The 21605-nt window shown below is 44.0% G+C and overlaps 2 protein-coding genes across 3 annotated transcripts in view; one reads left to right on the top strand and one right to left on the bottom strand.

The window, feature by feature from the left end:
- HEATR4 (HEAT repeat containing 4) overlaps positions 1–21605 on the bottom strand; it is a gene marked incomplete at its 3' end in the record, with an annotated part of 75035 nt that overhangs the window by 35408 nt on the left and 18022 nt on the right. The window contains exon 1 of one of the 2 annotated variants that reach the window (XM_079914659.1): positions 8892–8904. The exons of the other annotated variant lie outside the window; for it this stretch is intronic. Of the gene's footprint in view, positions 1–8891; positions 8905–21605 lie in introns of those variants that run through there. 2 annotated transcript variants of the gene reach the window in all.
- Positions 7750–20270, top strand: LOC307182930 (acyl-coenzyme A thioesterase 1). Its single transcript, XM_079914661.1, has 3 exons — positions 7750–10208; positions 14839–15041; positions 17517–20270. The coding sequence occupies exons 1-3, from the start codon at positions 9623–9625 to the stop codon at positions 18120–18122; spliced, it is 1395 nt and encodes a 464-aa protein (XP_079770787.1). The 5' UTR covers positions 7750–9622; the 3' UTR covers positions 18123–20270.

The following is a 21605-nucleotide window of genomic DNA, read 5'->3' as shown; positions in this document are numbered from 1 at the left end:
CAGGGTTCTCCCTGAGTATGACCCCAGTTTATGACCTTGTCCTGACATGTAACCTCTCCTCTCGACTCTCCTAGCTCTTCTCCGAGTGTTCTTCCCTCCACAAGTAGCTCTTCCTTCTGTGCCATGTGAAGCCTTTCTTCCATACTTGACACAAATTCTGTCCATTCTTCCAGGCCCAGCTCAATTCCTGCCTACTCCGTAACTCTTTCTTGACCTATCCAGGCCTCCCTGTCATACACAGATTTACAAATCACTCCTAGTCCATTCCAGTTATTTTAACTTTTAACCCTGTGACACCTCACATCGTTAAATATTTGGCTCCTTAACTGCACCGTAAGGACCACGTCTCCAGTCTGTTGTCCTTCAGAGTCACCCAGTACTTTTCCATATTGTTACATAGTCTTCATTGTTAAAATGTTTTACAGCTACAGAATATTTTATCAAATAGGTAAATCACCTTAGCTCTTAATTATCAGGCAAGTTGTTTCCAGGTTTTAGCTAGCATGGAAAACACTGTAGAGAACAATTGCCCAGAGTTAGTGCTTTTTAAAAATTTTTCCTTCTGAAGCACTTCCTTGGCCTAATAATAATAATTGACAATTATGGGTTCTTTGCTAAGGGCTTTACACTGGGGTGATATTATGGTCTTTATTGCCTGTGGGAAGAAGCTGAGGCTCAGAGAGGTAGGTAAATTACTTCAGATCACATAGGCCATAAGTAGCAGAGTCAGGCTTCAAAGTCAGCTGCCAGATTCCACCCCAGAGCACTTAACTTCTGTGCCACACCGGCTTTGGCTCCATACCACTCATTTTGTTGGCCTTGCCATTCCCAGGGGCAGGTGACACTGCCCCCCAACCTCTGCCCCAAGCATGAAGGTGAGACCATTATTCTGTTATGCTTAGTGCCAACTCCTGCCTTTCCTGCCCTGTGCACAGGGTACCCCTTAGCCTGGATCTGACTCTTCTCTCTCTCTTTCACAACACCCAGCACAGTACCTTCTCTTTTTAGGGCTTGATTTATTCCATTGTCTTCTGTGTATTAAATCTGTCCTCTTGGTGTGTCTTTTTGTTAAGGGTCAGCTTTTACCTAGATGTCACTAGGCCAGAATTAATGACCTAACTCACATTAAGTCACACATGATTAATGTGATGTCCCTCCAGGAATTTTTGCACATAAGGTTAAATTTAGTCGTTCCATCTCTTCACAGTCACGAAGGCAACATGGCCACCGGGCACTGAGTATTTTAAAAGTCAGCCTAAAAAAATTAGGGCAAGGCTAGAGGGTGGTCACAAGGTGCTGTTTTTCTTTAAACAGTGTCTACTCTCACTGGTTGAAAATGAACTGCGAGATGAACACAATATTAGTGTTCTCCTGCCTTGTGTATTGCCTAATAGAACATCTTATTCTTAACATATCAGTGTGTCAGTATCTTGCTCCTAAGTCAGGGGGCATTTTGAGCCTAAACACTTGAAAAACAGAATGAGGACTGGTTTCACCCTAAGATGACTACCTATATGGAATGATTTGGGATGTCCCCAGATATATGCCCTTTAGCCTGTGACATACAGAATCTTTGGTTACAATGCTGTCATCACAGAAAGAATACCATGTTATCATTATCAGTTATTATAAATTCTCAAGGAATAGTTATCATCATCTAAGATAATGGCTTGTTGAAAAAGGATGAACACATGATAGATATGTTTTTGTAAAGGAATTGGGACAGGACAAAATGTTCTAAGGTTTGGTCAAAAGAGGTCTGTCCTGGACGGACTTAGAGTCAGAAGACAAGTGTCAGGCCAGGTTCTGCACTTCCCAGCCATGTTTAAACGATTTAATATCCCTGGTTTGCCTTAGTTTGCCAATCTGAAAATAGAGTCTGATACCTGTTCTAATTTAGTGTTGATATGAAGCTCAAAATTAGGGAACATGTATGAAAGTTCTCTGCAAGCTGCAAAGTATTACATAACTGTGAGGAATTGTTATTGATTTAGAGCCTGGAGTATTGTCCTTAGAAGGCAAGTCTCTGGGGCCCCACAGGTAGATGCACTGGGCACTTAGGGGAAAGTTTAGGAATACTGGGGCCCTAGGCAATTAAGAGAGGGAAGAAAAGACCTACAAACAGAGTTTGGAAGCTCCATATTATCCAAACTTAAGTATTACTTGGACTAACATCGAGGCAGGGTTCCCTCCCAACAAATAGCCCTTAAGAACCAAAAGCAGAGTGGCAGGTTCCGGGTGCTTTTGTGCACTGACAGCATAAGAAATTGAATAAATTGCATCCTACAGTTATTCAAAGCTGGCATAACTGCAGATCAGGCCCTGTAATCTGGTAAGCAGCAACCACCAGATTATCTCTTGCATTTCTAGGAACTTGGCTAGACAGGCAGGAGTGGGGCTCGAAGGTTTATGCCACATGTGTCCAGTTAACACCTGATATAAAAATCCAGACTCAAAATGGATGCTATCTCAGAGGTTCCAAATTTAGTTCCACTCTTCTGTTCACTTCCCAGTCCCCGACCCTCACCCCCTGGTCTGTTGCCTTTATTCTGCAGAAATAGTTGAAGTGGGCTAAATAATGCATGCTGAAAGGAGAAATATCTTGTTTCTTTCCTTCTGTTACTAAAGCAGTGGAAACTGCCACAGAAGGAAAGGCTATAAACCTTAGCACAGTATCTTGAGAGGTGGTTTTTTTAAAAAAAAATTATTTATTTATTTAATTTATTTGGGCTGCGCCGGGTCTTAGTTGCGCCACGCAGGGTCTTCATCACAGCATGTGGGATCTTCTTAGTTGCAGCACTCGGGGTTTTAGTTGCGGCACATGGACTTCTTAGTTGCGGCATGCGGGATCTAGTTCCCTGACCAGGGATGGAACCCGGGCCCCCTGCATTGGGAGTGTGGAGTCTTATCCATTGGACCACCAGGGAAGTCCCATCTTCTGAGAGTTTTAGACAAGTAATACACTCTGATCTACACCCACAGATTCTGAAGTTCTGAGGAAGGGCCCAAGAGGGGACAGTCAGCTTCTGTGACAGTGCTTGTTAGATACAGTTAAAGGACCTTCTGCATCAAGATCACCTGAGCAGTTTGTTAAAATGCAGATTCTTGTGTCCCACACTCTAGAATATTGATTCAGTGGGCTGCAAGTGAAGCCTAGAGATCTGCATTTTAACAAGCTCTCAGAGGTTTTTATACACATTAAATTTAGAGAAACCATAGCTCCAAAATGTATCTGTCAGATTTGTGAAGGAAGTTTGGTTAGTGGGGAGAGTGGGATCAGGGAACATAGCCTTTTAACCTGGCTTATTTCAAATACCCTCTCTCTGCTGCCTTTTTTTTTTAAGTTAAGTATTTTTAAAATTAATTAATTTATTTTTTGGCTGTGTTGGGTCTTCGTTGCTGCCCATGGGCTTTCTCTAGTTGCGGCAAGCAGGGGCTACTCTTTGTTGCGGTGTACAGGCTTCTCGTTGCGGTGGCTTCTCTTGTTGCGGAGCATGAGCTCTAGGTGCGCAGTCTTCAGTAGTTGTGGCATGTGGGCTTCAGTAGTTGTAGTGCGCAGGCTCAGTATTTGTGACTCATGGGCTCTAGAGCGCAGGCTCAGAGGCTACTTCAGTAGTTGTGGTGCGTGGGCTTAGTTGCTCTGCGGCATGTGGGATCCTCCCAGACCAGGGCTCGAACCCATGTGCCCTGCATTGGCAGGTGGATTCTTAACCAGTGTGCCACCAGGGAGGTCCCTGCTCCTCTTTCTTTTTTTTTTTTTTTTAACATCTTTATTGGGGTATAATTGCTTTACAATGGTGTGTTAGTTTCTGCTTTATAACAAAGTGAATCAGTTATACATATACATATGTTCCCGTATGTCTTCCCTCTTGCGTCTCCCTCCCTCCCATCCTCCCTATCCCACCCCTCCAGGCTGTCACAAAGCACCGAGCCAATATCCCTGTGCCATGAGGCTGCTTCCCACTAGCTATCTACCTTACGTTTGTTAGTGTGTATATGCCCATGACTCTCTCTCGCCCTGTCACAGCTCACCCTTCCCCCTCCCCATATCCTCAAGTCCGTTCTCCAGTAGGTCTGCGTCTTTATTCCTGTCTTACCCCTAGGTTCTTCATGACATTTTTTTTCCTTAAATTTCATATATATGTGTTAGCATACAGTATTTGTCTTTGTCTTTCTGACTTACTTCACTCTGTATGACAGACTCTAGGTCTATCCACCTCATTACAAATAGCTCAATTTCATTTCTTTTTATGGCTGAGTAATATTCCATTGTATATATGTGCCACATCTTCTTTATCCATTCCCTGCTGCCTCTTTCTTAACAGAAAGTTCCCTTCATTTTTTCCCCCTCTACTTTCTTTTTTCTTTCTTTCTTTCTTTTTTTTTTTTTTGGCATGCCGAGTGGCTTGGGGGATTTTAGTTCCCCTACCAGGGACTGAACCTGGGCCAGAGCAGTGAAAGTCCTAACCACTGGACTGCCAGGGAATTCCCTCCCCTCTACTTTCTAATTCCCATTATTTGCCATGCACTCATACAGGTACACTGCTGTCTCATGAGATTACTCTGGAAATGCTGCCATAAAGATAATCTGTTAAAACTCTTTTATATTAGGTTTCAAAACCAAGGTCTGGAGAGCAGACGTGACTAAGATCACAGTACTGCTTAGTACCTGAAGCAACACACTGATACTTTGACACTTAATCCAAAATATTTTCAACTACTTCTGTCTGTCTCTTATCATTCATCTGATGCTAATAAGCTCCTTTCACATACTGATGAAGCAGCAGTGTTTTGAAATTACCTTCAAAGTGGCTTCCCACACACAGTCTTCAAAGGGAAGCAAGTTTCTTCCATCTTAAACCTTCCTTAGTTTTAGGTTCCAAAGTTGCTTATATTGGTTACTAGGCAACCACCTCTTTAGAATTCCATGAGTCTACTCACAGAACCTATGGGTTCAATCAGGGGTATCTTCAGCTATTTATTAAATTTCCTTCTTTGTAAATTGAACTTTGGGAAGTTGCATTGTATTTACTGATTGGTGGCAAAATGGATTTCTTGGTCATCCTTTGAAAAATAAACCTCTAGGTCTATGCAGCTCAATGTCCCCGCCCCACCATTTGTTCATAAGTCCTACTGAGAAAGAGACAGAGCAAGGGAACACATGAACACCCAGCTCTGGCATGCTTCAGACCACCAGGTTGATAGAACAAACGGTAAAGCAGAATGAGTGTCTTTGGGACCTTTCCCATTCCCCTTTCATCTCTGCCCCTGCTTAATCTCCTTCCTTCACACAGTTCAGTTCCATCTCCCCTGCTTCCCAAATTCTGGCTAGGTTGTCAGCCAATAACACTATTTTTTTCACAAGGGGACTCTTCAAGTCCTATATTTTTAATAATAAAATTCCAGGCCTACAGAATACTGGTCTTCAGGCTTCCCCTTGTGAAGAGAACTAATTTGTCCTGACAGTAAAGAAGATCTCTGGCCATAATGTTCTGTCTGTCTCGTTGATCTGGGGCTGTGCTATTCAGGTGGTTACCATCTCTTGCTGACCAACCTGAACACTAACTTTAGTACCAGGGCTCAGTTTGTGCTCAGACTCTGGGTCCCTCACAAAAGAGTGAAAGGACATGTTCTCTGAAATGAAATGAATGAAAGAATTAAAAAATTAAATATTAAAACACTGGTTAAGGGCTTCCCTGGTGGCGCAGTGGTTGGGAGTCCGCCTGCCGATGCAGGGGACAGGGGTTCGTGCCCCGGTACGGGAGGATCCCACATGCCGCGGAGCGGCTGGGCCGGTGAGCCATGGCCGCTGAGCCTGCGCGTCCGGAGCCTGTGCTCCGCAATGGGAGAGGCCACAGCAGCGAGAGGCCCGCGTAACGCAAAAAAAACAAAAAAAAAAAACACTGGTTAAGGTTCCTCAAGAAATTAAAATTAACATGTGATCCAGCAATTCCATTTCTGGGTATATACCCAAAGAATTGAAAGCAGAGGCTCATACAGATGTTTGTACGCCCATGCTCATAGCATATTCACAACAGCCAAAAGGTGGAAGCAACCTAAATGTCCATCGATGGATGAATGGATAAACAGAATGTGGTATATACATACAATAGAATATTATTCAGCTTTAAAAAGGAATAAAATGCCGGTACATGCTACATATATGGGTGAACCTGGAAGATATTATGCAAAGTGAAATAAGCCAGACGCAAAAGGACAAATACTGTATGATTCCACTGATCTAAGGTACTTAGAATAGTCAAATAATAGCTACAGAAAGTGGAATTATGATGTCCAAGGGGCTGTGGTGGAGAGGGAGGAATGAGGAGTTGTTTAATAGGTACAGAATTTCAGTTTGGGTGATGAAAAAGGAGATAGGGTTAAAGGTTGCACAACAATGTGAATGTACTTAAGTAACTATGCATTTTAAAATGGTAAATTTTATCTTTGTATATTACCACAGTTTAAAAAAACCAACCCTGTTTAATTATAAAAGCCATGTGTTTTTTGGTGATAGAAATTCTGCACAAAGAAGAAAATTAAAACTACTCATGATACCCCAAAGCCTAAGAGACAACAGTTTAGGGTAGCTTTCTACTAGTCTTTTTTTTTTTTTAATGTTTATATATATATATATATATATACACATATATATATATAAAGTTCTACAAACTGTTCTCTACCTGCTTTCAGTGTCATGAAAATTTCCTCATCATATTCTGCTATATCATTTTTAATGGCTACATCTCTTCTGTTGTATTACTGCATTACAATCAAATTGACTAAACCAAATTTATCTTGCTAGTTTCTTTTTCCTCTGTTAAAACAACGATATGGTAAACATTGTTATAGCCAAATATTTACACACATTTATGAATGTTTATTTAGGCAAAGTTTCTAGAGTGGAATTGTGAGTCAAAGAGAATGCATCTTTTAAATATTTTTAACCAGGTTGCTCTGAAAAGCTCATACCAGTGTGTACATCCACCAACAGTATATGAATGTCTGTTTCCCAAATCTTCTCAACTAGGACATCATCATGTGAGAAACAAAGCATAATGGTTCAGAGCACAGGCTCTGGAATTGGATTGCAAAGGTATAAATCCCAGCATTTCCACTTTCTAGCTGTGTGATCTTCTGCAAATCAATTCACCTCTCTGGGCCTTAATTTTCTCATAAGGTTCTTGTAAGGATTAAGAGTTAGCTATTATTATTTACCATCTTTAGTTTGAGTCTCATGCACAAAATACACTGTGAAGTATCCCACAGCACCAGTACAAAAGTAATTAGAGCTAAAGGGAGTTGCATGATTAATGACCAGCAGGACAGGAGAACATTTGAAACTAGGTAAAAAGTCTTGTCTGGGAAGCTCATGGGGGTGGCCTTATTAGGAGCAGAGGCAAACACAGGTTTTGTGGGTTTGAAGCTTATACAATTTGCAGGTTTCTCTAATAGAAAGGATATGAATTCATGAATGTAAAATCAAGTACAAGGCCTTGGAAGGGGCCTGCAGTTAAGTTTGATGAAAAATTCACCACTGGATGGAACCCATAGCTTATGAAATAGTGGGAAAAGGTGAGCAGTCCAGGGCGAGAGAGAGATAACGTTTGCCTAAATGGAGCAATATAAGAGTCCAGATAACAAAATAACAACTTTTACCTCATTTGGCTGTTTTTACACCCATAAGGAATGAAAGTGAGGTCACACAGCTAGTAAGACGCCAGGCCCCTTAGTTGTGGAATGGTGTGGAAAAATAATAATAATAGACAAATAACATACAAGCAAAACACCATGGTGCACATTTTATTTTTATTTTCTTTTTTTTTTTGGCCGTGCCGCACAGCATGGAGAACTTCCCCTAACAGGGATCGAACTCATGCTCCCTGTATTGGAAGGGCAGTGTCTTAGCCACTGGACCGCCAGGGAGGTCTTTCTTTTTTTTTTTTTTTTTTATGGTGCACATTTTAAAAGAAAAGACATGATTATTAGCTGGTGTGAATTACTCAACAAAGTGACAAAACTCAATTCCAGTCCACTCCTCTGGCAATTAATGTTACCGAACATAAGTCCATGTGCCTGACGCACAGTGAGGCCAAACAATACCAAAACGTTAGAGTTTGGAACAGAGAAAGGTTTATTGCAGGGCCATGCAAAGAGATTGGTGGCTCATGCCTTAAAAACCCCAAACTCCCCTAAAGCTTTCAGCAAAGCCCTTTTATAGGAAAGGTGGAGGGGGCGTGGTTAGTTGTTGCAAACTTCTTGATGTTAGATCCTTTTTTAAAAAAAAAAATTATGTATTTATTTAGTCGGCACCAGGTCCTGGTTGCAGCATGCTTGCAGGATCTAGTTCCCCGACCCCCTGCATTGGGAGCGGGGAGTCTTACCCACTGGACCACCAGGGATGTCCCAGATCCTTTGTTCTTGAGGTCAGGTCAGGTCAAGGTCAGGTAACGATGTTCTCATAAATCTCCACCAAACAAATGTTATTCTCTGTTCCGGCCTGAAAGGGCAAGGTCCCAAGGCACAACTTTCACCCTCAGGGCCGGGTCCCCACACCCTGCCCAGCCGTCATCACTGAGAGAGCAAGGCGTCCAGAACCCAACTGGCCCTCAGGCTCTTCAGGCCGCCCAAAAGGCGGAGGTCAGGTCCCACAGACTGCGACCCAGGCAGACTACCGCTGCCATTAGGTCGCAGAGACGGGCATGGGGGAGAGGTTCACCACTTTCTCAAGGCCTGGGCCCCGCCAGTGGGCAGCCTTGGCAAGGGCTCTGAAGTCCTACAGGACACAGCCCCCAGCATGTCCTGGGGCTCCCCAGCGCACCTGCTGGCAGGAGGCTGCGGAGGGCCTGGAGGGCCCCAGGGAGAAGGCCGTGGTCTGATCCACCTCTTACCTCACTCTCCGCTGGAGGACCACCGCCGGTCGGACAGTTGGCGGAGAAGGACCGCTAATCGCCTCTCTAACCTTCCCGCTTTCGGGTTCTCACGGTAACCGGTCGCCCAGAGTAACTGCGTGCAGCAAATGCTGCGCGCCAAGGGCTGCTCGCTGCCCCGCTCCACCACAGGATCTCGGGCAGGCTCAGGGGCTCGGTCCCGCCGAGGGGCCGGCGCTGCCTCAGCTGCCGTCGGCCTTATCAGCTGCGCTGGGGGCGGGGCCAGAGACCGGGGTCGCCCCGGTCGGCCCGGGGCCCGCGTCGGAGCCAATCGGGCGGATGGCTGCAGGAGGCAGCGGCGGCCGCACGCTCCTACATCATAGAGGCCCGGGGTCCGGCCGGCGCGCCCTACCCTATTACATTAATTTTGGAGACCGGACACTTTGTTAAGTGCCAGGTTCCTTCAGGGGCAGCCCGGTCCAGCCCACGCTGCACGAACCAAAGAACTTCTGAGAGGCAAAACTAGGAAAATTCTTCCCAACATAAAGTTCCTGTGTGTCTGCTTTCGCTCTTGCTTTTAAAGGTCGGCCACTGATCGGCAGGACTTCGCGGCCCTCCAAAGAGTTATAGCAGGCTGCTCGGCCCCATGAGGCCTTAGGCTGCAGGTAGGCAGCCTGTCGCTAGAGGGACTCTAGTTTCTAACCTTCTTCACAGCCCTCTGAAGTTGACCTGAGATCTGAAAAAGGCGCAAAATGGTGGTCTCATTTCCGGCTCTCCTGCGACCCTTCCGACTCTGTCGATGGGACCCGACACCCTGGGCGCGGTTGGCAGGGCCTACAAAGCTCAGGACCGGTGACCCAAACTCTTGGGCCCCTGCCAGGATGGCGGTGACAGTGACGCTGGAGCCCGCGGGCCGCTGCCGCTGGGACGAGCCCGTGCGCATCGCTGTGCGCGGCCTGGCCCCGGGACAGCCGGTCACGCTGCGCGCGTCCCTGCGCGACGAGAAGGACGAGCTCTTCCGAGCCCACGCGCGCTACTGCGCCGACGCCCACGGCCAGCTGGACCTCGAGCGCGCGCCCGCGCTGGGCGGCAGCTTCACGGGCCTCGAGCCCATGGGGCTCCTCTGGGCTCTGGAGCCCGAGAAGCCCTTGCTGCGGCTGGTGAAGCGGGACGTACAGACGCCCTTCGCCGTGGAGCTGGAGGTGCTCGATGGCCACGACCCGGAGGCCGGAGGGCTCCTGGGCCGGGCGGTGCACGAGCGCGACTTCCTGGCGCCGGGGGTGCGGCGCGAGCCCGTGCGCTCGGGCCGGGTGCGCGCCACGCTCTTCTTGCCGCCGGGTAAGCCCCCTGCTTCCCTAACTGTTTATCTTGTCTGTGAGAGAGAAAGGTAGTAAGTAGGTAGCTCCCAACATTCCGAAGGTCTGTGGGGCCTGAAAATTTCGAGTAGACAAGAATGGAACGTAAGGCTGGCTGGGGAGGTGGCTCTGCTGCTCCAAGACAGAGGTCAGAACGAAGACATCGCAAGGAAAGGGTAAAGACAGTTGTAATTAAAAAAAAAAAAAGTATAAGGAGTTTGCAGTTTTTAAAGTTTTCTTTCTAAAGTTTCTCAGTTTTACAACTTTGCTTCTAACTCCCAGAGTATATTAAGATTTAAGAAAATTACCATGAAGGAAGAAGGCCTCTTGCTATCCACTGGAAATCTTCTGAATTATTGGTTAATTTTACCATTACATAAAAAGCAACAGGCCAATGAAAAAGTTAAAAGATGCTTGTCCTGATTAGGATCAGGGAAATGCAAAGTAAAACTAAACACTACACTCAACACCCTCAAAATTTAGAAGTCTAACATTACCAGTTTTTGACCAGTATGTGGAGGAAAAGGAACTCCCATACACTGCTAAAAGGAACACAGAATCTTCCTGCCAATTCAGGGGACACGGGTTCAAGCCCTGGTCCGGGAAGATCCCACATGCCGCAGAGCAACTAACCCAGTGCACCACAACTACTGAGCCTGCGCTCTAGAGCCCGTGAGCCACAACTACTGAAGCCCGCGCTCCACAACAAGAGAAGCCACCACATTGAGAAGCCCACTGCGAAGAGTAGCCCCTGCTCACCGCAACTAGAGAAAGCCTGCCAGCAGCAACAAAGACCCAACGCAGCCAAAAATAAAATAAATAATTGTTTTTAAAAAAGGAACACAATTATTCATCTACTCTGGAAAAAATTGCTTTTACTTAGAAAGTTGACTGTCATTCTACTCCTGGTGCACCAATAGGTATTTATGTTTGTAAGAGCAAAAACAACTGGAAACAGCCTAAATGTCCATCAGCAATAAAACTGATGAATAAATTGAGGTATATTTATAGCACAAAAGTGATTGAAATATAGTCACAAGAATCAAGGGACTTCCCTGATGGTCCAGTGGTCAAGAATCCACCTTCCAATGCAGGGGACACGGGTTCGATCCCTGGTGAGGGAACTAAGATCCCACATGCCGCAGGGCAACTAAGCCCGCGTGCCACAGCAACTAAGACCCCACACAGCCCAAAATAAATATTTTTTAAAAACCAAGAATCAAAATGGATGAACCTCAAAAACAGTGTTGATGGAAACATCAAGTCCCCAAAGAACACATTCAGTATCATTACATTCAGATAAAATTCAAAAATTAGGCGAAATAAACAAAATGCCATTTAAGGAATACTTACAAGTAGTAAGACTGTAAAGAAAATCAAGAGATTGATAAAATTCAGAATAGTGGAAAGTGAGGGAAGGGGAACAGGTACTGACAGGGCTTTGATGGTTAGTAATGAATTATTAAAGTTCTGAGTATAAAGTACTTGCCTTATAAATTGTCCTTAAAATTTGCACATTAAATACAAACTTCTAATGTAAATAGTGAAAATGTGACATAACTAGACTTATACACAGTAGGTAGCTTTTTTTTTTTTTTTTTTTTTTTTGCGGTACACGGGCCTCTCACTGTTGTGGCCTCTCCTGTTGCGGAGCACAGGCTCCGGACGCACAGGCTCAGCGGCCATGGCTCACAGGCCAAGCCGCTCCGCGGCATGTGGGATCCTCCCGGACCGGGGCACGAACCCATGTCCCCTGCATCGGCAGGCGGACTCTCAACCACTGCGCCACTAGGGAAGCCCATAGGTAGCTGTCTGAGTCTAGCATAATGTATTTGAGATTCATTCCTGTTGCTCCATATATTGGTAGTTCCTTCTTTTTGTGTCTTAGAAGTTTCCCATTAGATGGATGCTGCACAGTTTGTTTATTCTTTCTCCAGTTGGAGGACATTTGGGTTTCAAGTCTTTGGAGATTAAGAATAAAGTCACTGGAAACGCTTGCATCCAAGTTTTTGTGTGAACACAAGTTTTCATTTTTCTTGGGTAAATACCAGGGAGTGAGATTGCTGGGTCATAACCTAAGTGTATGTTTAACTTTATAAGAAATTGTAAGCTGTTTTCCAAAGTGATTGTATCATTTTGCACCCCCACTGTTGCCCTTAAATATAAAAGTTAGTTACTTGACTAACAAAAATGGGTTAATTTGGGAATAGCAGAGAATTGCAAATTGGAACAAGCAAGCTACGGCTAAAACCATAGGTAAGTGCAACAAAGCAAGGAGAAGAACGCTATTTTATAGAGAAAAAGGAGGAAGCTGGGAGGAGTTGTTTTGAACAAAAGTCCATCAGAAAAAAGAGAGTTTGGGATAATGGTGATTTTTTTACTGTTGAGTTGTTGGGGTAGTCAGTTTCTTGGAGGGGAGGCCATTTACATCTTTTGCTGTTGGGGCCTGTAGTTGATGATTCTTTCCTGTTGATGTAATTGACAATTCTTCCTATAATTGACATGGAGTGGTACTGCAGCAAAGCTCCCCAATTCTGTCCTCCTTACTCCGTTGTAGTGAGGTTTCCCTTTATTAGTTTTCACATTTCTCCCTTTTAATCACGATCTTTCTCCAAAACCATCGATGATCAGGAGTCAGTGGAGTGGCTTTTTGTCCTTCTGTGTCAGGAAGGACCTTTCCTGGGTGTCATGTCCCTTGTTAGAGGGAAACTGCACAGAGTGGAAACCTAGTGAGGTCACATTTGAGTAACAAGGAGGGGTAGGAGGGAGAACTTTCAGGAACTTTCCATCTATAGTCCATATTTCTCAAGACCCTAAGAACTAGAGATCATCTCTTTTGGTATATATCATTTTTACAGAGGTTTGACAGGAAACAAGTATAGAATCAAAAGTAACATGACAATTCCAAATTGTATGATGATTCTAAACCAGGATCCTAGGCCTGAAGATAGCCAACTGAACAAATATTTATTGGCACTTACTCTGATTTCGGGGAGAAAAGTTCTCCCTACTGAGGTGAACCCAGAGCCATGGATGCCTCCTGGAAGTCCCCGTTTAAAGCAGCCAGGAGAGCAAAATAGACTAGCAAATACAAGGGCATCGTCAATCTAAAACAGTTAACCAAGTGCATTCAGGAAGGTACAGTGCAGGCATAAATAAACATGAGGCAACAGCTAATGAACTCTTCATGAAGATAGCAAAACTTCGAAGACATTTTAAAACAGTATTCTTACCTTAAAAGAACTGTTTGTAACCAAATGTGTTATTACTGGCATAGCATGTGAGGTTGCAAGTTCAGTTACCCTGAATCTGGATAAGAATCCAGAGTCAGTTAACAGTCCAGATGAAAAGACGAATGTGAATCCTGAACTTTCTAACAGTACTGGCCCTGATGTCTTAGCAAAGCTGTCTGGTCAGATGTCGTGCGCTTCAATTCTGGGAAATCTTTACTTTCAGGTCATCCTATGATGTGAGGTCCAGTGAGGGTCTGGTGCTTTTTTTCAGATGTGTCATGTAAGTGAAGAGTCTGTTCCCTGGAGTTTGGCAGCACAAGGGTTGTTTAGCAGTAATTGAAAGTAATTGAAAGGGGCCTTCCCAGTGGGGTTAAAAAAAGTCTTTCTGGAGGTGTCTTTTTCAAGAGGAAATCTCCAGGATACAAGGTATGATGCTTAAGGTCTTCATCTCCTGGGATTGCTCTGTGACAATATTGCTCTACCAAAGCATGATTATTTTTAATGGAAGCAACTAGGTCTTTACAGTATGAAATATACCTCCTTCTATCAGCTGTGAATCAAAAGAGGCAGGGGCCAGGTGCATTAGATGTCTTGTGACTATCTCAAAGGGTGAGAGTTTATGAGTTCCAGAGGGGGTGGATCTGAGATTTAGAAGGACCAACGGCAATGCTTTTGGCCAAGGTATTTGGAGGGTTTGTATGAATTTTGCCAATTTAGTCTTTTTTTTTAAAAAAAATTATTTATTTATTGGCTGTGTCGGATCTTAGTTGCGGCACTTGGGATCTTTGTTGCGGCATGCAGACTTCTTAGTTGCAGCATGTGGACTGTTAGCTGCGGCATGCATTCGGGATCTAGTTCCCTGACCAGGGATTGAATCCCGGCCCCCTGCATTGGGAACACAGAGTCTTACCCACTGGGCCACCAGGGAAGTCCTGCCAATTGAGTCTTTGTTGTTGTTGTTTTGGCTGCACTGGGTGTTCATTGCAGGCTCTAGGGCACAGGCTCAGTAGTTGTGGTGCACGGGCTTAGTTGCTCTGCGGCACGTGGGATCTTCCTGGACCAGGGCTTGAACCCATGTCCCCTGCATTGGCAGGTAGATTCTTAACCACTGCGCCACCAGGGAAGTCCCTTTAAATTATTTTTAACCACAAAAATAGTACATGTTCTTTGTAAAAATCTGTGGGGCTTTGAGGCCCCAGGTATAGCAGGGAATGTGGGTTTAGCCTATGCCACAGTCTGGATCTTTGAAGACCAGAGCCGTTCAGCATTTCTGATTGTCAACAGAAAACTCTGACATCACCAAATAGGTAAAAATGGCTTTTGACGCCACTGCAAAGAGTTTCAAGTATAGTTTAGTCTTGTGTTTTGTTTCTTCCCAAGGACCTGCACCCTTTCCTGGGATTGTGGACATTTCTGGAACTGGACGTGGCCTTCCGGAATATCGAGCTAGTCTGCTGGCTGGGAAGGGTTTTGCTGTGATGGCTCTGGCTTATTATAACTATGAAGACCTCCCCAAGAGCATAGAGAACCTCCACCTGGAGTACTTCGAAGAAGCTATGAACTACCTGCTTAATCACCCTCAGGTTGGAACTTCCTCTAATTTTTATGTTCTGCCTATCAGTTCTCCTTCTCTTAAATGCTCTTGGTTTTCACAGAACTTGACAAATTCATGACAGCCCTTTCCTGCCCCCAACACACACTACCTTTCATAGTCGCTTTTCCCAGACAGTTTCCATGCAATTAGATGTAGCCGTAATAGATTTCCTGCTAGTAAAGATGTCCTAGTTGGAATTATGGAATTTTAAATTCCAGTATTTTATACTATTTCATTACAAGCCCAAACACATTGAGAACCCTGGGTTTGACACAGGAAGTAGAGGAAAAGGGGAACAAGATCAGTGTCTCTAGTTTAAATGTTTGTGTTTAATAAACCTCTCCTCCATGTGTCCCTCTGAGAGTAGAGGATTCAGTTTTAAAGAAGAACCTGGTGACAAAGAACCTAGGTAGTACGGAGCGTTTGGAGGGCTCAGGATATCAGAGGATTAGAAGATAGACCTTGCTTATTTTATAATTCAATCAGAGCTCAAGGGGGATGGAAGTGCTGGAGCTCTTAGAAAATGTGATGGGGTGTAGTGGAACCGGCACAATATGTTTGATAGAGAAAAGTTAAATTTGAGGTTTGATTTTGCCACTTAACTAGCTTCATGACCTTGAGGCCTCTGTTTCTTCCTCTAAAAAGTTGGGATGACAGTAATATCCCATTCCGAGTATCTTTATGAGAAATAAGTGGCTGAAAACAGTTAAGGGTGCTCTTGTAGAAACCATAACAACAACAACAACAACAAAAAGTGCTGTTGAGAGGTCAATAAAAAGGCATTTGTAACAGAAGAGTTTGGTAATTGACTAGCAGAGTCCTTATGGAATAGGGCAAACCCAAATTACCCTGGAGGGGATTGAGTAGAAAATGAAGAAAGAAAATAACTACAAAGTTTCCCACAAGTTTTGCTGTGAAAGGGAGTAGAAAACTGGGGCAGAGTGGATTTAAGCTCAAAGGATTGTTATTAAAATGTAAGAGGTACTAGAGCTTGGGGTACACTGATGGGGATGAGCCAGTAGAGAGGAAAGTTATGAAGGAGAGAAGGAGGAAGTAATTGCAGGAGCAAAGTCCCTGAGGATGAGAATAGATGGGATCCCAAGCACAAGCAGAGGGTGGCCTTGAATTAGAGATACTTTGGAAACAGGAAGGAAGGAGGAGAGCTTGATTCATGTAGAACTACATAGACTTGGAAGGGAAAATTGAGGACAAGTTCCTACCTGATAGCTTCTATTTTTAGTGAAGGGGAATAGGGGTTAAAGGGGCTTACAGAGGTAGGAGACAAGGTGGAATGGCCTTTTGGAGAAGTGGAAAGCAAACATCAGGGAAGCAGGATTGAAGGGCAATATGGACGCTTATTTGAAATTTGTGGTCATGACATGAAAGTAAGATCTGTCCGCACGAGCATATATATATATTTTAAATTAATTAATTTAGTTTTGGCTGCGTTGGGTCTTTGTTGCTGCGTGCAGGCTTTCTCTAGTTGTGGCAAGTGGGGCTACTCCGTTGCGGTGCGCAGGCTTCTCATTGCGGTGGCTTCTCTTGTTGAGGTGCGTGGGCTCTAGGCACACAGGCTCAGTAGTTGTGGCTCGCGGGCTCTAGAGCACAGGTTCAGTAGTTGTGGCGCACGGGCTTAGCTGCTCTGCGGCATGTGGGATCTTCCTGGACCAGGGCTCGAACCCGTGCCCCCTGCATTGGCAGGTGAATTCTTAACCACTACACCACCAGGGAAGCCCAACAAGCATGCATTTTTTCCTCCAGCAGTGTTCATTTGCACAAATGCAGGCCAGGAGGAAGTGAATAACAGGTGCTAACTGAGGTGAGCACTTTTCTAGGCGAGTAGGACCAAAGGGAGAGCGGTATTAAGGGAGTTAGGAGTGTTTGCAGGGGAGCGATAATAACGATGAAGCTTGAAATCTAAGCTTGAAATCTAAGCCGGATGAGGTGAGAAGTGAGAAAATGAGAGGTACTGATAGGGAAAAAATGGTAGTCAGGGTCTCAAAGAGGTGGGAGTGGGCAGTACTAGAATTGCTAAACTGGAGGTAAATAAGTTGGTGATTAGACAGTAGAATGCTTGAAGCTGATGTTTTGGAGATGATGTACTTATTGATGACTTGACTTAGGTTATGACAATGGGAGTGTGTGTCTGAGGTCGGGGAGAGAAAAAGATAATGGGAGGTTTGGAGGTCAAGGAACTGAGAGGCCAAAGTATTTAGTTGTCGTCTGAGAGGCCAAAGTATTTAGTTGTCGTCCACATGGTTGAAGACACCAGGAATGGTGATGGAGAAATTGTGGAAAGCAAGGTAGAGAGGAAGGCTAAGTCAGTATCCCAAGGCTGCAAACCCTCATAAGTGGGAGAGCCCAGATCCACGCTCAGTTCTAACCGACTCTCAAGTCCAGGCGCTACTCGCCACACTGCACTGTTCACGGACTCATTCTCCTTTTCCCTTTGGCCTTTTCTCAGGTAAAGGGCCCAGGGGTAGGGCTGCTTGGGATTTCCAAAGGAGGCGAACTCTGCCTCTCCATGGCCTCGTTCCTGAAGGGCATCACCGCGGCTGTCATCATCAATGGCTCTGTGGCCAGTGTCGGCGGAACCTTACACTACAAGGGTGAGACACTGCCGCCTGTGGGGGTCAGCCGAAGTCGATTCAAGGTGACCAAAGATGGCCTAACAGACATTTTGGATGTCCTGAACAGCCCTTTGGAAGGACCTGATCAGAAGAGCTTCATTCCTGTGGAAAGGGCTGAGTGTGCCTTCCTGTTCCTTGTGGGTCAGGATGACCACAACTGGAAGAGTGAATTCTATGCTAATGAGGCCTCTAAACGCTTGCAGGCCCATAGTAAGGCGAAGCCCCAGATCATCTGTTACCCAGGGGCGGGACACTACATTGAGCCTCCTTACTTCCCCATGTGCCGGGCTTCCCTGCACACCTTGGTGGGCAGTCCTGTCCTCTGGGGAGGGGAGCCCAGGGCTCATGCCAGGGCCCAGGTGGATGCTTGGCAGCAGCTCCAGACTTTCTTCCACAAACACTTGGGTGGGGAAAAGGGACCAATCCCAGGAATGCTGTAATCGTTTATCCCGGGGACAGCTGCCACAATTAGGTTTTTTGTAGGTTTTTTTTTTGTAGTTTTTTTTTGTAGTTTTTTTGTAGGTTTTTTTTGTAGTTTTTTTGTAGTTTTTTTTTGTAGTTTTTTTCTTTTTAATAATTACTTCAGTGTTAAAGTGAATGTACCAAGAAATTTTCAAGATATTTATAAATTACATACTTTTTCAGTTGTTTGGGAGGAGAGTGATTCTACAGAGAACACAACAGGTGGAGAAAGCATGCCCTTTAGTGTCTAACAACACATAACTGACAAGACTTTAGCTCTGAAAGGAAAAGAGTAATACCTGGTACACAATTGGTGCTTAGTTATTATTTGAATAATTTACTATTGATTTTGTTTAATAATTAATTTATAAATAAATGATTACCTACTGTGGAAGAAAAGCATACAAAATATCAAAAATATTATCAGATCTGAGTTTCTAATTTAAGAATGGAAGTGAACATCTTAGCTGTAAGTTACTATACTAGTTATAGAACTACTTAGATGAAAAAAATTACTAAAAATTTTCAAAGCAAGTATGGTTTTAGTTCTTTGATATCTTCTCCTTGAATGAGTAAGCATTCTCCTCATGCAAGTGTATTTTAAGTTATTTTTGTATCTTCACATACGGACCTTTGTGATCTAGTTATTTTGAAAGCTGGTAAAACATTTAGATGAATTTCATAAGTGACTTTAATAATGATTAGCGTGCAAATAAATTATTCAGTTTTGTACCACTTGATATAAATAGTTCCATATTAAACTTACTGAACTTTTCTAAAGCTTAATGTGTTTAAAATAAAAAACACCTTAATTTGTGATATGGTACTCCAGTTCCTCAGCTTTCTTTTTCAGTAAAGCAATTCCTGACAGGTGTTTTTTCTCAAAATTCAAAAACAGTACAGAACTCTTTTTGTTTTGCCAGCTGTTTTTTTCTTCTATACCATTGTGAGGCAGGTGTCGTCTTCATTTTACAGATGAGGAAACTGAGACTCAGTACCTGCGTGGTACCTCTAGAGCTGGGGCCCCGGCTCCCCACATCAAGTTTCTTCTCTCTTGAGCCCGTCCATGCCCTGTGCAGGGCAGCAGCCCCAGTCACAGGCAAAGGAAGTGGCTCGTCTTTCTCCTGCCTAAGTTCTCAGGGGAGTTCCTGGACTTGCAGTGGGGGGGGGGTAGGGGTATTTCAGGGCACTGACGTTGAAAGAGTAGATCTGGAACCGTGTTTAAACCCTTGACATAGTAGTATGGTTTTGCGGGAGCTGACAGGCAACTCAAAATGCCTACACTCCTTCCCTTGATTGTTAACAATGTGTATGTGATTTGCCCTCCTCTTCCTCTTTCCTCTCTTTGTATCTCTCTTTCTGCTACTTTCTGTAAACAGCGTCTTCCATGACACTTGAAGGAATCGCGCCATCTATCAAGCTGGAGTGTCAGTCTTCTCTAGATGCTGATCATGAGTGATAAAAGGCAGAAGCAGCAGAAATTTGGGGGCCAATTAATGACGAAGTTAAATTGTAGACCATGTATTTCAAAAGACACAAAGATGATTTCCTCTTTAAATTCTCTTGAGTAGGAGGATCTAAGAAAAGGGGAAATAGAGACACCATAGGCACGTGTTCTGGAGGGGAGAGTGAAACTACATACTATGATGTGAAGATTAGAAAAGAATTCAGAGTGATAGTGGCTTTTGATATGGGTCTTAACTGATAGGATCTCTTTTTCTCGAATCTAGAGTAATAAAAATTCATAGAAAACTTGGAAAATAGAGAAAATTATTCACTAGAAAAGGAGTTGCATATAATCCATTCACTAGAAACTAGCACACTTAACATTTTAGAATATTTCCATTTTCCTCTAGGCTGCTTGTTGTGTGTATTGAGTTTTTACTCAATTAAGTGTACATCCATTTTACCTCAGTATTGTATGATGTTTTTCTTACCACGTTATTGTATTCTTCAAATACATGACTTTTTAAAAACAGTGATATGTATTCCATTGATCGGTGCTACAACTCTTCATTTAATCCATCCCCTATTGTTAGCCCTTGACATTGTTGATAGTTTTTCTTTATAAAGTCCGTTCCTATGGTGAAGGGACATGTACATGTATAAGTCTTTGTGTATCACTGATTATTTCTTTAAGAGAGATTCTTTGAAAGGAAATTACTGGGTCAAACTTCTGAACAGTATTATGATCCTTTACTATGCATACCAGAAACAATCAAGTACACCATCAAAGACACTGTATGAGACAGCCATGTTGTCAATACTGGTATAATGTGTGTGTATAGGTGTGCGTGTGTCTAATTTTTATAATTTTATAAATTTTATAGGTTGAAAAGAGAATCTCATATTGTTGTGCTTTTTTGTTGTTGTTGTTAGTGAGGTTGAATATTTCCTCACTTATTGGGAAAATATTTGTATTCCTTTTAATCTACATTTCCCATTCCTTTAGAATGTTCACCTGTTTCTTCATGACCTAGAGCAGCATTTCATTATGTGTTTCAGAAGTAGATAATGCTAATATATGTTGGCAACATTATATTACCTTGTTATTTGCCATTTAAACTATGTGTATGTGTGTGAATATATGTGTGTCAGGTTTTGCAAGATGGACTTGATGACGGAAGGTGGAAATGATAAGAAATATGTGTACTGGTCTCTGCCTGTACCTTTCTCCCAACTTCCAGCACAGAGCTCCTAAACCCTTGTAAATTCCTAACTGATAAAAGCACTAGTAGCATCTTTTGTTCTATCGAGGCAACTCTGGGTGGGCTCCTGGATGGCTCCTGGATGGGGACTGGTAACCAGAAAGACCAATCCATGATTAGAAGCTTGGAATTTTCAGCCGTCTTGCCCCATTCTCCAGAGGAGAGCAGGGCCAGAAACTGAGTTAATAATTGATCATGCCTAATGTGAGGAAGCCGTCAGAAAATCCCAATAGTATGGGGTTTGGAGAGCTTCCAGGTTGGCAAACACTACCACACAGGCAGGGTGATGCACCCCAACTCCACAGGGACAGAAGTTCCTGTAGTCGGGACCCTCTCAGACCTCGCCCCACGCATCTCTTCATCTGGCTGTTCCTCTATATCCTTTGTGATTTCCTTTAATAAGGTAGTTGATGTAAGGGTTTCCCTGAGTTCTGCGAGCTGCTCTAGCAAATTAGTTGAACCTGAGGAGGGGGTTGTGGAAACCTCGGATTTATTGCCAAATCACACAGAAGTTGTGGATACCCTGGGGACCTATCACCTGCAGTTGGCAGCTGAGGAGGGGTGAGAGCAGTTTTGTGGGACTGAGCCTTTAACCTCAGGGAACTGACACAGTCTCCGGGTAGACAGTGTTAGGACTGAATTAAATTGTAGGACATCCAGATGGTTGTCTCAGAGATTTGCCTGGTGTGGAGATAAAAACCTCCACACATGTGGTAACCAGCAGTGTCAGAAGTGCAGTGTTCTGTGTGAGTA

This window comes from Stenella coeruleoalba (assembly GCF_951394435.1).
Source record: "Stenella coeruleoalba genome assembly, chromosome: 2".
NCBI lineage: Eukaryota > Metazoa > Chordata > Mammalia > Artiodactyla > Delphinidae > Stenella > Stenella coeruleoalba.
The sequence above is the reverse complement of the archived record's forward strand: the minus strand, read 5'-3'. Positions and strand labels throughout refer to the sequence as shown.

Excerpts from the sequence above, each read along its gene's own strand:
- LOC307182930 (XM_079914661.1), top strand. The coding sequence starts at position 9,623 with ATGGTGGTCTCATTTCCGGCTCTCCTGCGACCCTTCCGACTCTGTCGA. Across the intron at positions 10,209-14,838 it reads CACGCTCTTCTTGCCGCCGG|GACCTGCACCCTTTCCTGGG; the intron begins GTAAGCCCCCTG and ends TTTCTTCCCAAG. Across the intron at positions 15,042-17,516 it reads ACCTGCTTAATCACCCTCAG|GTAAAGGGCCCAGGGGTAGG; the intron begins GTTGGAACTTCC and ends GCCTTTTCTCAG.